Source organism: Calonectris borealis, chromosome 9, assembly GCF_964195595.1.
Source record: "Calonectris borealis chromosome 9, bCalBor7.hap1.2, whole genome shotgun sequence".
NCBI lineage: Eukaryota > Metazoa > Chordata > Aves > Procellariiformes > Procellariidae > Calonectris > Calonectris borealis.
This window is the reverse complement of record NC_134320.1, coordinates 19,219,382-19,235,889: the sequence shown is the minus strand read 5'-3', so window position 1 is coordinate 19,235,889 and position 16,508 is coordinate 19,219,382. Positions and strand designations below refer to the sequence as shown.

The 16,508-nt window shown below is 48.0% G+C and overlaps 1 protein-coding gene across 21 annotated transcripts in view; it reads left to right on the top strand.

The window, feature by feature from the left end:
• Positions 1-10,176: 10,176 nt before the first annotated feature.
• The window catches only part of ABCC5 (ATP binding cassette subfamily C member 5), a 94,340-nt gene continuing 88,008 nt past the window's right edge, over positions 10,177-16,508 (top strand). For 10 of the 21 annotated variants that reach the window (XR_012674656.1, XR_012674659.1, XR_012674655.1 and 7 more), the window contains exon 1: positions 10,178-10,373. Coding sequence is in view for 10 of the 21 variants with exons in the window: in XM_075157214.1 (XP_075013315.1) it covers positions 10,245-10,373 (129 nt within the window). In the remaining 11 variants the exon portion in view is untranslated. Of the gene's footprint in view, positions 10,374-14,893; positions 15,104-16,508 lie in introns of all 21 variants that reach the window. The other 11 variants (XR_012674652.1, XR_012674653.1, XR_012674662.1 and 8 more) reach the window with 2 other exon arrangements.

The following is a 16,508-nucleotide window of genomic DNA, read 5'->3' as shown; positions in this document are numbered from 1 at the left end:
AGTTATGAGCGAGTGCCATGGCCACGCAGACTGAGACCCATCCTCCTTCCACCGTGGCTCTAGTCCATCACTCGGGGGCCAAGAGTCCCACAGGACACGTGCTCACCCGCCATTAACTGTGCCAGTCCCACGCAGAGCCCTGGGGGGGGGTTAGCAATGCACGGAGGGGATGGGGCTCCCGCGGACATGGGCACCTGGGTGTTGTGGTGGCATTACAGCATGGCTGCTGGTGCTCAGGCAGAGCTTCCCGAGGAAGCAAAAGCAATTAGCTCAGCAAAACAAGACGCACGCAGGGGGCTTGTCTCAGGAGCCCCCAGGAAACCAGTCCTGATCTTCCTGCAGGGAGAAAGCAGGAGACAACTGTCTCTGCTGCTTTCTCCCCCAGCAACACGGCAGAGCAATTCTCCCCAAGCCCTGCTAATTACTCACTGCTGCCTTGAGTTCCTACCCCCTTGCTGGCTGGACACAGAGCTGCTTGCCTTCCCCTGCGACCCCAAGCAGGAGTCTCCAAAAAACAGCTCCTTGCCCCCATCACCCCTGCGTGCAGCAGGGCCAGCTCCTGGAACCTGGCCACCCCGGGACCCCGGAGAGCCCCAGCACCAGCTGCAGCGGCTGGGGACAGAGCTGGTTTTGACTTGCAGCTTCCCCTTTTTCCCAGTTTTCAGCTGCACAGTGGCAGTCCCAGAGGTCCAACGTTCTCTGACCTTGGCTGTCCTCGTTTGCTTCTAAAACTGACTGATCACACTGGTGAGCTCCAAAATTGGCATCCCAGCTGGCCTCTTCTCTGCCACATGGGTTCCAGGCACCACCAGGGGCTCCCAGTGTTTTTAATTATTTTTCTCCTTTTTTGAAGCCCTTTTCGTTCATGCTGCTTGTGGTGTTTCCAATGGAACAGAAAGCTCCTCTCCCTGCAGGCTGCCTGCTGCGTGCTCGCTGAGGCTGGCTTGTCCTTCCCATGCACCTCGAGGGACGCTCGGGAGCACGGGGGCAAACGCAGGCTGGTGGCTCCCTGGTGGCCTCCCTCTCTGCCAGGCTGGAGGGCGGAGGATGCACTATGGAAAAGCCCAAGGGCTTGAGAAATAGAGACCTTGACTCCAGTGGTAGTGGCAGTCCCTGCAGCGTTGCCTTCCTTACGGACCTGCTGCCAGGCACCAGGGAAACATCCTGTCTTCCCAGCACCGCGGCTGGCGCAGATGTGAAGTACGTAATGACCAGCTGAGCTATCGTCAACAAGCATCTCCTCAGAGGATGAGAGCAGGTAGTGAAAGAGCTAATGGCACCCATGAACCATGTCCTGGGGGAGGAGGGTGCAGCAGAGGAAGGTATTGGACGTCACTGCTAGGCAGCATCACCGAGAGCTTGGATGGATGCTGACAGGGTCTCTTCACAACGGATGTAGGAAACGGGGAGGGTTTGGGGGAATGAGAGGGAAGACACGGCTACTGGTAAGTTCATCATCTGCCCGAAGATCAAAGAGGTGGTGGTGCTTGTCCATGCCTGATGTGCACCTCGTGCACCAGGAGCTGCTCAGAGGAGGCGCAGGGAGAGCAGCAGGAGGGAGCACTTTGCATGCTGACCTGTGGCTCTCACGGCTGCATCCATGCATCATTTTTCCACGGTTCGTCCTGATGGTGCCTGTCAAGTAGGCCCTGCACAGCCACGTAAGCAGCTGGGTAAGCAAATCACATCTCAGTAGAGGTCAGCCGACTTTGTCGCCGTGTCTGGCTCTGCTGTTTCCACGGAGCTGGAAGCAGTGACACCTTCGCCCTGGCGAGCCCACAGCTCTGTTTTCGCAGAGGCAGATGACGAGTGAACAGAGCGTGCCCTGCCCTGGGAGCGGGCTGTGACCGTGTCCCTGGGAGCCGATGGGAAGGTCGTGCTGCGTCATGCCCGGGTCACCACCTCCGGGTTTTGTAAGGTTTAAACCAGTTCCCCTGCCTGCGTCCAGCACGGCGCCGTCTCTGACACACCACTTCGACATGGCCGTTGTCCTCTCCTTATGCTCTGGCTTGGGGACAGTCCTGGGCTGCTCTCGGAGAGGGGTGGAGGAGTTTCTCCCCACGTGCTTAGTGCTGCAGACTAACCAAAACCACTACTGCCCATCTGCAGGCTACGGCTAACAGACAGCTGAAAGGAGGTAACTCCCAAAGCCAGACTGGTATAGCTGGGATGCCTCCCAGCCTGCTAATGTTCATCCAGACACATCGCCTGTTTTTTTTTTTATTTTAGCATTGTTTGGCCTTTCCACTAACTCCGTCAAATAACCAGCCGTACAACACAGCCAAGGCTCAGGTCTGCTCTGCCTGTGAGAGCAGGCAGGCTCCAGCTTGACGCATGCTGCAGGTTTCTATCCATTACTCATTAACCGTCAGTGTGGTGCAAGCTGTAGGAACCACACAACTTGCTGTTGTGCATAGATCTGCACCAGCTTCTGGTCTCTGGACAGTGCTTTGCCCTTGAATTGATCTTGTTGGATCTTGTCGTCTGAATAATGAGGTTTATAGAAGCAAGATCAAACAATCAGTCTAGAGATGAACTGCCTTGAACTGGTTTTCTGTGCTGGATTACACTTTAAATGTTGCAACATCTTTGAGAGCTTCTGGCTTTTCCCTGTAAGAAAAAAACAGTTTTGAATTAGTTGCTGCTAATTGTGTTGGGAGGGTGTTATTTGTATCCCACTCTCCCAAAGCCCAAAGAAAGTAGCGTATGAAATAAGACGGTGTGCTTTTTCCATGCTCTCTCCTCCTGACATGAATGATGAATTACAAACCAAATGTAATCTGTGTGATACAGTGCAGTATTGCAACTTTGATGTTTGCACTCCGACAAGCGTAAATGCTGCAGAAATAGGGCAGGATGATCAAAACCTAAAAAAAAAAATAAAGTAACACTGAAAGGCATTTGTTGCAAAAGAATGCCTATTTGTAGAAGCTTTTGAGAACAAAAGTAAAATACTGTTAGCTTGGCTAGGAAGGTTCATCCTCCCACATGAACTGAAGGGAAGGTGATGGGTGGTACTGCTGTATTCTGGAGCAGTATCTCTGCCTGGATCAGCCCAGAAGCCTTATCCTCTGAAACACAGTCACTGTGAACGTCCACACTGCTAACAGTTTTGCTCAAACATGAAGCGAGTACAGTTCGTTTCCAGGAAAGCTGAATATGTATTAGGATATTAATGAACCCCTTCTGCCTAAAACAGGTCAGGAGGAAAGGGAAAGATTCATCTTTTCTCTAGGTCCAAAGGCATCACATCCCTCTTCTGTATTTTCCTGGGGAAGGGTGGGAAATCACCGCTCCCCGCTGCGCTGCGTGAGCTGGCCTCCACTCTCCCCAGTTTCTGGTCTGCAACACAGATTGTTCAGCACTGAAGCAACATAAACCACATGGACCTGAATGTCTGAATGAGTCGTTTGCAGAGCTGCAAGCACAATGAGACTGCAGTAATGAAAAGGTGGGAGCTTGGAGAGGGTCCGTGCTGCAAAGCGAGGGGTCCCTGTGGTGTTGCTTAGGTCTTGAGCATCCCACTAGGTCCTCTGCCCCACATGGCCTGAAAATCAGAGCAGCTGCATGGAAAGTGCTGAGTTCCAGGAAACGGTTGGCTTGTGGCACTGGTTCTTTCATGCTCTGACCCTGCTAACCCCTTTCTGTGCACCTACAACTGGGATGGGGGAAGAGAGTTTTGGTACCAGGTCCATAGGGGGAGGTTATTAGCTCCATGCTGCAAGTTTGCATGGAGCCAGGTAGGCATGAAGCACGTATGGTGGTGTATGCATAGTCTTGTGGGCAAGCATCTGTGGTCCAGCAGGCAGAGAGATGCCTGGCAGGGCATGGACAGGCGTGTCTAACCAGGTGTTGCTGCAGGCAGTTCGGAGGGCAGTGGTCACGAGCCTCCCCAGACCCTGCACACGGCAGCGGCATTTTTAGGAAGACTTGGACGCTAGCAGCACTAAATATTTGTGACTCTTCGTGTTCTTCAAGGCAAACTGGGACCAAATCCATAAGATACCATAACTTCTCTTAAATTAAAGGCAACCATACCCATTTCTTGCTGTAACAAGTAATGACCTATTATGCAATAACATTATTGCTGACTATTAACGTCTGTCTTTGCAGGAGACTGGACTGTGGTTTTCATGTGACAAACCCAGCCCACTGATGTCCTGAAATAGTTTGTATTTAAAAGGGGAAGGGTTGACCAAGTCACAGCAGTTTCTGACAGCCCTGCTACAAGTACCACGTTGGCTCCTGCCCCCCTTCCATCTTCTCAATGGGATGTTAACGCTGGAGCCTAAGGATGATGGACTAAGAATTACTATTCTCAGTGATCTTTTTGTTAATGCTTTTGCCACAAATATTTTCCTCTTCCTCTTGAACTGTAAAGGTGGATATAAGATACAAAGGAAAATGAGTAGCGATGTCTCTCCGCTCTCAGCTGTACGCAGTGCACAGGTATTTCAGCAGTGCTAAACCTCTGAGGCTTGTTTCAATCTGCCAAGCTGCCCATGTGGGTTGGCGGCTCCTAGGAAAGAGAAAAATGGCCCAGCTGAGGCTAAATTATTGCTTTCCAGAAGAATGACTTGCAGTAGCTGCAGTGCAACGGGAAATCTTTCAGTCTGCTCTGAGAGCAAAAAGTCCTGAACTAATAGGCTGTGTGTGGGAGGGAGACCTGGAAATGATGGACAATAAAAGATCGGGCACTGCACAGGGATAGAAATCGGGAACAAGCTGATGAATGCAGTCTCTCCAGACCTCCCTATTTCTGGACTTGTTATGGTTTGCAGTGCTGCAGGCTAAATTTGAGGTCATGGGACTTTTCCTTGAGCCATCCAATTAATTTCTGAGTTCTGCGCTTCATGGCTGAGAGCTCTGATCAGCGAGAGAGTGAAAAAGCACCAGCAAGTGTAACAACTGTCAGCATGCTCATCAGGAAGGGCTGAACCCAGGAAACCTGTACCGAAAATGCAAGCTTCAGCAGCTGGGACCAAGCATAGAAGAAGATGTCCTCTGCATATGAGGTACATAGGAAAGGAGATTTGGGGAGAGAGTGAAGAACAGCTCTCCACAGGGGTGTCCAGATTTGTGTCAAAGGAAGATGCCTTCTCAAGCATCGTCCACTCTGACTGAAGCATGTGGTGTTCCTCAGCCAGCCTCGCAGAGCCCACAGGTCTGGAAGGAGGCAAGCGGGTGGCAAGCTTGAAGGGACAGCTCTCCGTTCCTTTAGCCCAAGGCATCTCCTTGTATTTCACATATCTCCACAGACATCAATCCAATCACATTGTGCTGTTTCTTTGGGGGATATCTTTTCCTTCAGGGCAAAGGGAAAACTGTTTCGCCCTAGCGCCTCATTGCAATTTTTTGCCAGTAGTAAAACAGTGATCGCACCACCCCATTGCTCCCCCACCCGACCTGTGCAGCCAGCGTCTTCTGGGCTTGCCAGGCATCTGGATCCCATCGGTGCACAAGTAACTCTCTGCTTTGCAGTCACGTGTGTAACAGGGTTTTGTGTGGCTGAGATTCTCGTCTTAATCGCAATGCTGTGATCCCAAACTAGCGCCGCAATGCTCCTCAAGCTCAGAAGATCTCCCGAAAGGACATCTGTTTGTTTCTGTCCAAGATTCAGCTCAGTTACGTCGCCTGGGCAGCATGTGTTCCATATTCCCCAGGAGGCAGAAGCAGGTCCTCAGATCCTATGGGGAAAGATGTGGTAGGAGAGTTGGATAAATAAAGACTATCAGTCCCACACTTGGTTTTCCTAGTAAACCCGTCGATGCTCCATTATCAGCTCCAATGGCTCAAGTCAGTTTGTTTCACGCTTTGCTTTAAATTTGTTGCTGGTGTTCGTTTTGGGTTGGGGTGGAGCAGATTCTGTACACCTCTAAGAAAACTAATTATCAGGTGTTGCTTCCTAGCCCACATGGTCTGCAGGCCTTGGTTTTGAAGCTGCCGCTGGCTCTTCAGTCTGGCTGTGCTTTTCTTGCTGCAGTCAGGGCTGATTACGGCAAATCCCAGATCTTGAATCAGGGCAAGTTTTAGTACTGTACAGGCCTTGTTTATGTAAGAGCTGCCACCCCGCAGGGATCCGGGACTTGGAGCACTAAAAGCATTAGCTGCTGCCACTGGAGCTAAAGATGTAACTCCTCTGGTCGGTAGCACCAGTACATTTATATCCTTTAGAACAAACACTGGAGGAGACTCGTGACACGCTTAAAAGTGGGTTATGCCTACATAAGCATTTTCCTCCCACCATCATACTAGGGAAGTACATAGACTCGCAGGACCACAGGTACGAAAACGCTGTTGATGCTGCCGCCGGCCCATCGCCCAGAGGTAGTCCGAGTGGAGTGTACATTATTTACCAGCACAGTTTTCTGCTAGCACTCACGCCCTCCCTTTCACTCTCCTATCTGCTCCAGCACTGGAGAAATAGAGGACAGAACAAGTGTAGGCAGGGCCCTGGCTCCCTTGCCTTAAACAACACTCTCTGCTCATCTTTCCTAACACATTTTGCAACCACTTTGGCATAATGGAGGTTCACGTTCTTCTCTCCCTCTAGGCACATGATGCAGAGACTTTGGGCTTCAACAAGTCATCAGCTCAAAAACAACCAGCCGCTTCTGAAGAGCAGCTCTGGTTGCTTCCACAGCCCAGGGGCCAAAGACATGCTCACGCTCAGAACAATTTCAGGTCAACACCCTAAAATACAATACAAATGATTCACCTTGAAGCTTTAACAGACTTTAACTCCTTCCATCACTCATACTTTGCCCTGTCTGTTTATGTTGTTTAACTACATTGCTCAGTAACTGCACAGCTATTTACCCCTACAGCGTGTTTGATGCAGACAAAGGTCTGTTTAATGACTGGCTTTTGTCTTAAAATCCACCCTTTGCTGGGACATAGCATTTATAAAGCATGAAGTGCACGTTGCAGCTTCTTCCCCAACAGAATCTCAGCCAATTGCATAATTGTGAGTTCTGGGGAACAGACTGCAGGAAAATGCAGCAGCCACGTGTGCTCTCGGCTGCTTTGCTATGGGAAGGGCTCTGCTTCTGTGCGTCTGTCTGTCAATTTTTCTGTTCCAAAATATTCGAGCACCTGCAAGGGAGCTGATTCTCATTTTTGTCAGAAATGGAGTCGGAGCTCCACAGGACACGTTACCGTATGTGTCGAGGAGCTCTGAAGGGATTCTCTCGTACCTTAAGGGTGTCCTTGAATAGTTGCGTTGCGTGATGACACCTTTTGCTTGTACTGCTGGCCTGTGGACTTGGAAGGAATATTCAGGGTCCAGTTTTACTTCCAGATTCCCATCTCTACTCTTTACCTGAGTTTATTTCAGCTTTTCTATCAAATTGACTCTCACTAACATTCCTGACAGGAGAGCAAGGACTGCGGTGCAAACAGGCACTTGTTATATAAACCCCTTAAATGAGACGTCAGCCAAATTTGGCTGGTGGAAAGAAGATGTCAGATGAGGACAGGGTATTTAAAGACAGCAGGGGAGAAGCTACAGCTCAGGGTTTGTTAAGGATATTTGCAGCCCTTTGTGAGAGGAAATGCGGCGGTGTCCATCTCCTCCTTCACTGACTTCCCCGAGGCGGGGGCTGGATACCCTGTGTCACACTTTGCTGCAGGAGCGGGGCCGTTGCTGCCCCTCAGCCGCCGCCACACAGGGATGCACAGCCGGTTTCCCTCCCCCCTGCTCCATCCCTTTCGGGGGCAAAGCTTGATTGGGAAAGCCCTGGGACACGTCTGAATCCCTTCAGAGGGGCACAGCAGGGGCTTTCCTCGCCTCTCCCATGTCCTGCTCCAAGCCTGGCTTGCTGCAAAGAGCATCGCAGGCGTGCGGCTGTGGCCGAGGGGTGACACGGCTGCTGCACACAGAAGCCAACACTCCAGCCCAGCTGTGCTAAGGTTAAGCCCCAGATAAGGCCACAGTCGCACCTTCCCCGGCCGAAAGGCTGTAAATAACCGGCAGCAAGTGACAGGCTGGTGCAAACCGCCAACGGGCAGAGCAAGCGGCTGCAACCGAGGCTGAAGCGGAGACGCCGCTCCTCCTGCTCTGTCCGCCAGCCCCTACCACTCCGGCCGCCGCCGCTCCGCCTCTGCAAACCAGGCAGCGCCCTGCGGCAGCTCCCGCTGCCGGGAGCCGCGCCGCGGCAGTGCCTGCGGCGGAACGGGGAGGGAACCGAGATCACCCTCGTGATCGGTCCGGCTGCGGTCCCTCGGTCCCTCGGCTTTGCGTGCTGCTGTCCGAGCAGAGAGCGGGGTCCTTCTTCCCACCCCACATTCGCCCGGGGCGGGCGGTTCGCCCCGTCCTCCCCGCACTGCACGGTACTGCACTGCGCTGCACGGCACCGCGCTGCACTGCACCGCGTTGCGTTGTGCTACGTTGCAATGCATTGCGCTGCAACGCACTGCTGCCGCGCCGCGCGCGCTGCCCCGGGGCGCGCGCCCCACCCCGGCGGCTCGCGCCGGCCGGCCGGCGGCGAACGTTCCAGACCCCCCACGCTGCGGCTGGGAGGGGCGGCCAAACGGAGGTGGCCCGCGCGGGTCCTTCTGGGAAACGTAGTTCGCAGGCCATGAGCCAGTGGGCGGGCGGCGCGGAGGCGAGGACTACATTTCCCGTGGGGCGCCACGAAGGAACGGCCACCGCACCCTCCGCCCTCCTCCCCGCGCAGGCGCAGGAGGGACGCCGGAACCGCTATAAGGGATGTTGTTTGGCTTCGCGGCCGCTGAGTGGAGAAGCCGCAGCGGGGGTAGTCGCCGGGCGGAGGTGAGCGGGGCCGCCCCGCCCGTTACCGGGGGCGGGTGCTGAGGAGGGGGTGGGAAGCGACCCTTTGTGTGGGTGAGGGGGCCGCCGCGCGGCTGAGGAGGCGGCTTTGTCGCCCCCACCCCCTTTCCTGTGAGGAGGCCGGTCGAGCAGCCCCCACCTCGCCCCCGTGAAGAGGGCTGCGCTGTGCCCCCTCCCGCCGACAGCGCGGGGCCGTCGCTGTCCGTCCCACCCCGGCTGGAGTGGGGGCATCTGTCCATGAGCGGGGAGGACCTCTCTTGTTTACGCCGGTGCGGCGGAGACACGGGGAGGCGGGGCGGAATAGGGGAGAGGGGAGTCCCCCCTCGCCCCCCACCCCGGGTTGCTTGGGGTTGGCGGGCGGGTCGGGGGGGCTGGCTCGCATCCCTGTTGCAGGAGGGATGGAGAGCCAGCAGGGTGCAGCAGCCGCGGGACCTGCGGCTCTGCAGCATCCTCGCCCGGCGCTGACACATACGGCCCCGGGGGTGGGGGAGCAGCGGCGAGCTGTGTAGGGTGGGGGGCGGCCAGTGAGCTGGGACTGGCTGCTGGAGAGCAGCTGGAGGGCTGCGTTGGAGGGGACTTGTGTCAGCGGATGGGGAAAGGAGGCTGCAGGCGGCAGAGAGGTGGCAGCCCAGTGCACCAAGCCAAACCTGCTGATGCAGATTCTGACTAATGTAACTTAATCAGGCTTCTTCTGTCGTGTTAGTTGAAGGCAAGTGACAGAATGCGATAAAGCAGGGTTATAAAACAAAGTCCTGCAGTGGGAGGTGATTTTCTTCTCGGGACTCTGATTGTCCTTCTGACCAATTTGATAGGTTGAGGGAAAACCTGCAGCACTAAAGATGTGACTCCTTCCTGTGCATGTTCATACTTCATGATAGCTCAAGCCTATGGAGTAAGTGAATAATGCTATAGAGAAGGAATATATCTTTCTCTAGTGTGTGTAATGACTAATTTTATCATGTGATATCTCTAGAGAGATCAGTTTTGCAAAACTTTGTACTAGTAAGTTGTTGGGTATGTGCAACTTCAGACACTTAACAAAAGTTGTCAGAGATTTGCTCTTCCAAGTCAAGTTTCTCAAGGTTTAAACTAAATACTGTAGTTATTACTTTAATCTGTCACATTGCATAATCGTATTTCAGAGTTCTAAGTGAGGAAGTATGACAGTACTCTAGTGCATTGAGAATCATTGTACTATTTGGTTACCTCAGGGTATGTTTAAACTAGTTCAAGAGAAGTTAGTCTTGTGTGGGTTTCCAAAGTTGCATTATTACAGTCCTGCTGTAATAAAACTTCTACAATTGCTTTCTAATTTTTATTTCAAAAATAAACTTTAAAAATAGATGACTAAAAGGAACTGGTGTGTTGGGCATAGCATATAATGAAGTGGAATTTAATTATTTTTCAGATATTTGAGTGAAAATACACGTGTAAACCCTGGCATTTACAGAAGATGAAAGATATCGACATAGGAAAAGAGTACATTATACCCAGTCCTGGGTATAGAAGCGTGAGGGAGAGAGCCAACTCGGTGCAGCATGAAGAGCAGGAAGGGTCAAAATTTCAGCATGCTAAACATAAGGTCAGTTTATTTTTTCATTGTTTGTGTTGCAGTCTATGCTTATTAAATTACATGCAGCAGCAGCCTTCTTGCTGTGCCAGCTCTATATAGATTCACTGCATTGAAGGTCAATAATGAATATTCCCTTTTGTTTGGAAGAGGTCATTCCAAGGGGTACTGTAGCTCTCTTAGTAACAAGTCTGAGCACTTATTAAGCATTTTTCACTTTTAAATGTGGCTTTTTAGTAACATTTGAACAAAATTGACTTTTTTCTAGTGTTCAGATCTTGATGTGAATCCAGGAAATGCTTTAAGCTTTTGTACTTAAGAGAATCATTACAACCAAGTAAGAACAGTGAAGAGCTCAGCACAAATCATGCACCATTCAGTGTTGGCAGCTGAAAAAACTCTTAATCATGCCATGTTTTTCTCAAGGATTAATTTTCTAAAGCAGATGTCTAGCTTGCTTGAGAAGCAAGACTTTTACTTTTTCCCCTCAGATGGAAGTAACCTGTATTGAATACTGTTTCTTGTGCATCTGTGTATTTAACATGGTGAGGTGCAGTCATAATTAATTCTAGTTCAATTTGAGAGCTGGGTCTTGAAATAACCCCTGGCTTCGAGCTTGCATGTCATTGTTCTGAGCTTCTAATTTTTAGAGCTTGTTCTTACTGAAAAGAGTGCATATACCAAGTGCTACAGGGCAAAAAAAAATGCTCAGATAAATGGAAACATCCACACTGGTGAAAGATATGGTCTGAAACTAGTAACCTGTGCAAGCTGAAGAAGAGTAAAAATACTAGCTTCTCTGAATGCTAACACTGAAATATTTTCTTGCATGTCCTGTTCTTAACCTTTCCTAAAATACTAATGTAGAACTTTCTGAAGCCAAACAAATAAAGTTAATACTGCCTATGTCTGATTTTTTACAATGACAAAGTGCTTGCAAATGTGTTGCTGTGCATTCCATATAGATTGCCTGTGACAGCCCTGGTGTGAGAGGGTTGAAAATAGGGGAACTTGCCTTATTTGTGTGGAGAAATTGTGAAGACTGATTTTTAAAAGGCCTAAGTTTTGCTGTGTTATATTAGACACTGAGATACTATGTACTTCAGATAAGGCTTACCTTGTTTCACTGGTGCTTAAGGGGTTTTGCCAGCTGTTTTTTATGTGGGCTAACAGTGCTGCACTGCTGTTTTTTGAGATTGGAGTGATCTGCTCTGCAGCAGGCTGCGTGCAGTTTGCACTTGCAGGCCCTGCAGCTCCTAGTGTCCCTACAGGCTCTATGACTCAGCAGACTATTGCTGACGGTGTTCAGAGGAAGGTAGAGTGTCTGATGGCATTAGAGCGGCACTGATGCAGAACTAAGAGCCCTCTGGAATCACAGTGCAGCTTCTTATTGGCATTTATTATATTGATGTCATGGGCTTGCCATCTGTGGTACATCATCCAGTAGCAAATCTGCTCTGCCAAATTACTGGAGACAACAGTGATGCCATTGGTGGACAGCTTTGTTTCCTGACCAGTGGCAGTGGAGTTAAGCAGAAATCATAGTGTGTAATCTCTGCCCGTTGGTCTGCATCATCTAATCATGTTGATGCCTGCTTTAACTCTTGAGGATGAAATCCTAATTTTACCTCTAAACCTTTTAAATGAATGAAATCAACCAAACCAGTGTATTTGGTTTTTTTTTTTCTGAAGGCAGAGAGTAAACTAAGTCCTACACATCTGTATAGTGTGGCATTAAAATCTCTAGCTTTGAGGCAGCTTCAGGTCAGCTTAACTTGGTTGCTGTAGTCTTGTTTACCCTTCTACCTCTACCATTTGATTTGCTGCCTATGATTGCAGCGTAGTAGATCCAGATAACTGACTGCAAAAGAGGGATTCTGTAAAATTTGTGATTATGGATGCTAGAAAATGGCTCACCCTAGTTCTTACCTAGAACTTTGGTTCTTTGAGTAGAGGAATGAACCTAACTTTTCTTGCTAATGGAATCAGCTAGTTCTGACAGGTTACCCATTTTACTTGCTAGTTATCTTGTTCAATATGCCAGGGTTGAGTTAATTTTTAGCTCAAACATTGGTACCCTTTTTGTTTTGCTAGCCTTGTAGCTTGGATGTATACAATCCATAAACATAAACAGCTCTGAATTTGTTGCTGCATGTCAGTGAGATTAAATCCTGCTTACTTGCAAAATACTGAGGTTAAGTAAAAGGAGCTGTATTCATAACACCTTATTTAAGTTACATGTTCATGTTCGTGTGTTCCAAGCTTCTTCCTTTCTAGTTGAAACAAGCTCTGGTTTCAGCAGCATTCTTGCTCTTACCACTTGTTGGGATGCTTTATGTTTTTAGTAACAGGGATAAGCAAAGACTTCTCTTTCATAAGGCTGAGCTTTGCCTGTTTGGTCAAGCACTTCCCCTCTGCCTGTAACAAAAGGGTAGAAGCTATAGCTCAGTTGTTAAGAAAACAGTGTTTCAGAGAAGGGTCTGTGTCCTTCACTACTTTATCCTTTATGAAACCTGGGATTGGGTCAGATGCCTAAGCTGGCTTATTAGGCACATGTTGGCACAGCTGGTACAGAACACAATGGAGGGCTGATGTGATGAGGAAGGATAGGACCACAGCAGTTCAGATGGAGGGGTTAAGCTGTAGTGGAACTCTGTCACTTGGACAACAGAGTCCAGCCTGCCATCAACAGAGATTTTGGGACTCTCAAATTTTTTGTAGAAAACCTAGCTCCGGATTTGAACTAGGTTAACCAGAAAATGACAAAACTGTAAGCATGATCTGTATCGCAAGTAAAAAGCTACAAGCAGATTAAGGCTGTTATTTTACCACCAACTTCAGATCTTCGTGGAATGCAGGTTTGGGAATGTTTTGCAGCAGACTTATACTGAATGAGGTAGACTTCTTGCTAACATGTTGCATAGGTACCTCGTGCAGCGAGGTAGAACTGCATAGTTCCCTCTGAGGAGGATACAGGAACATGCTGCTTCTGGCAGTCAAGGACCACTGGTTAATGGCCAGTGGCAGAGACCACTTCTGGCAGGGCTACAGGTACATTTGGCTGATCAATAACAGGACTCATTGGCTTTTCTGTTGCCTGTATTGCTGCATTTTTATACATCCTTCTTAACTTGAAGAGGACAAGACTGGTTGATTGCCTGATCAAGATCTTGGTAGGTGAAAGACCTATATTTACCAGAGCCTTTTTGTATGTGTCTCTCTTCTTTGCCTTGCATAAAGGTTGTATTCAACTTTGTTCTTTCTGTCCCAAAACTTCCATACTGGTGTTCAGGTTTCCTGCTGAAAGGATGCTGTAATGGGTGTTCATGACAATAATGAAAAAGAACTTGCAATTCTTTCCTTAGAAGCTTAAACACTGTTTGGTCACACACTGAAAGATCACTTCTTTGAAAGATAGGAGCTTTTCAAATAGGCTTCCTGGAATCATAATTGAAATCATGCTGCAATATAAGTAGTATGTAATAATCCAACATTTCCTGGTGCTTAATGGGAATGTTGCTATAGAAATTTGGACCTCTGAAATAGGCATTCTGAGGCTGAAATTCAAGAAACAATTTTTATTCAGTTTGTGAATGCATATATTCACCTCCTGAATAAATTTCTGCAGTGTATTCTTATAACAATTGATTTTTAAGTCTTTGTTGGAGACCTTAATGTAGCTTACAAAATAGGGTGTTAACTACATGTTCCCAATGCATAATACCGTACTAATTGCACTTATTGTATGTGGGGGCATGGTTCTTCTGAATGAAGATTACTTCAGGGTGCACTTGCTGCCTAGCACTATAGTCAGTCTTCATCTGTAAGAAGCTGTTACATTACCAGTGAATAAAAATTAAGGGATGTTTTGAAATACTGATTTATACTTACACCTTTAGAACTTTTTGTTCTTGGAATGCTTGTGTGCCCTTTGAGTTCTATCTGAAGTAATTGTATTTAGTTTTTCTCATGGAAGCAGTGTGTTCTGCTGAGGAGGGCAGATCCCATTGTGTCCATGAAACATAATGTAAAATGACAGATGAGGAAGAGAAATAATTTGTTCTCGAAGTGGTTTTGGAATAGGCTCTTCTCAAATGTAAACTTCATGTTTATTTGATGGAACAGCAAACGAGTGAGTATTTTGCTCCCCTACCCTATTATGTTTGCAGCAACAGAAGAGGATGTAGAAGCAGCTTGTTCTCGTGATACACAATGCTTGTGAGAATTCAATTCTTGAAATTCTAGTCCCTAAGTTAACAATGCTAGGGCACTAATTTACAAATTGTACTCCAAGCTGTAATTGGTTCTGACTGGAATGTAGTGTTCAGGATTAGGTTCTTGCTGCTGAGGCATAATGACTGCATCTACAGCATCTGTGGTAAGTCTCAAGTGCAAATTGCTGCATTTGAAGACACTGGGCAGCGTGGAACTGTAGAGATTGCTTTAAACACGCAGGAAAAATGAGTTGCTAACTTGAGCTATCAGAAGCCCTACTAATATTCCTGTCCTTACCTTGATCTCTTATTTTTCAGGTTTGTCTCTGACAGCTTTTGCCACAGACAGCAGAGAAGGTGATCAGAACTTGCTGGAGTTGATGTAAATCCTTCAAGCACTGATAGCTTTGAAGTGATTTATCACTGTCTGACTGTCCACTAGTCAGATCAACTCTGCCTCTCAACCTCTCTGGAGCATCTGGAGTGTCTGAACCAACTGTGTTGAACAGCATGTTCAAAAATAGGAATGTGAATGTAGCCTGGGTAGTAGTGCCTTGGCACTCCATGCTCAGAGCAGGCCCTCTAGACAGCTTAACTATAAGCTTTTAATTTTAGCTGAAGCTGCTGGATGTCTGCATTTTTCCAGAAGATTTCATATTTTCATAACTAAGTAAACATAGAACTTTAGGAATCACAGCCTAAGTAGGCTCTTATGGGCTGTAGGTATTCTGAATTGGTCTCTACACAGAAAGATATTGCTGTATGGCTGGCTCAGATTACAGCTAGAAGCCGCAGTAGTTTGAGCTGATGACAGTGCTCACTGCATGAGAAGGTGAAACTGCAGTGGCCTACTTGATCAAGATGACTGGCAAAGTGCAAGACTCATTTTAATTGCCACCCAGCTGAGCATGTCATTGGTCTTTAGTTGCACTAGGAAAGACGTGCAAGAATAGAGCAAATCTTGATGTGTTTATGTATTTCTGAAACTTGTAACTGCTGCCATCATACTGTCTATGGCTACACTTAGCAGCTTGAGGATCTCTTGTCTGTTAATAATAGACTACACACAAGTGCAGTCTTAGCTTATTTTCTCAGATTATAGCTGCATAGAAGGTGAGGGAGGACTTGGTTTGGGTTGTGTTGCCATAAAACATGTAAAATTGACACAGGTGCAGGTATATAATAATACATTTGAATTCTTTATAATAATTTAAACCTAGAATTAGAATTTCAGCTTTTGCTGTGTAGTGCATTTGTGTACTGTGCTGCAGTCTGACTGCAAGGAGATATTTATGTCCTGTTACGATAAAATTGGAAACTAATGCTATTAAACTTCATTGTTTGTATTGTCACTTGACTCTTCTATGAAGTAGGAGAGAAAAGTGTTTGTCCAGGGATCTTTGGAAGCCTTGTATAAAAGGCTTTGCTAGGTGAGGCATGTTCCTCTATGGATCCTGCTTTGGTGTGTTCTTCCCCTGCTGTGAACAAACTACTGCAATGTAAGGCCGCTGATGCAGAGAATAGGTATGGTCATTCTAAAATGAACCCATTCCTTGGATGAAATCTGTTACAGTCTCTGTAACATCGGCTCTGAAGGCTAAAAGTCTAATGCTGTAGTTGAGCAGCTGAAGTAGCAGGGAATTTAGGTGAGTTGATGACTAGACCAGTTCTGCAGACAGCGCCCATGAGAGGTGCTGCATAACCTTACTGTCCTCATGGGTAACAGTATATAGTGTATATACTGTCATAAAAACAAAGCATGATGCAGAGTCTACAACTCTGATACAACTTGTGTGGTGTCTGGACACATGCAGTATGGTAGATGGAAATATATTGTACTAATAAACCTCTAAAATTGTGGGGGTGCGGAATTTCTGTTTCAGAGCAATGGTTTTGCTCTGCAGTTCATTATTCTAGAACAAGTAGCTAAAGG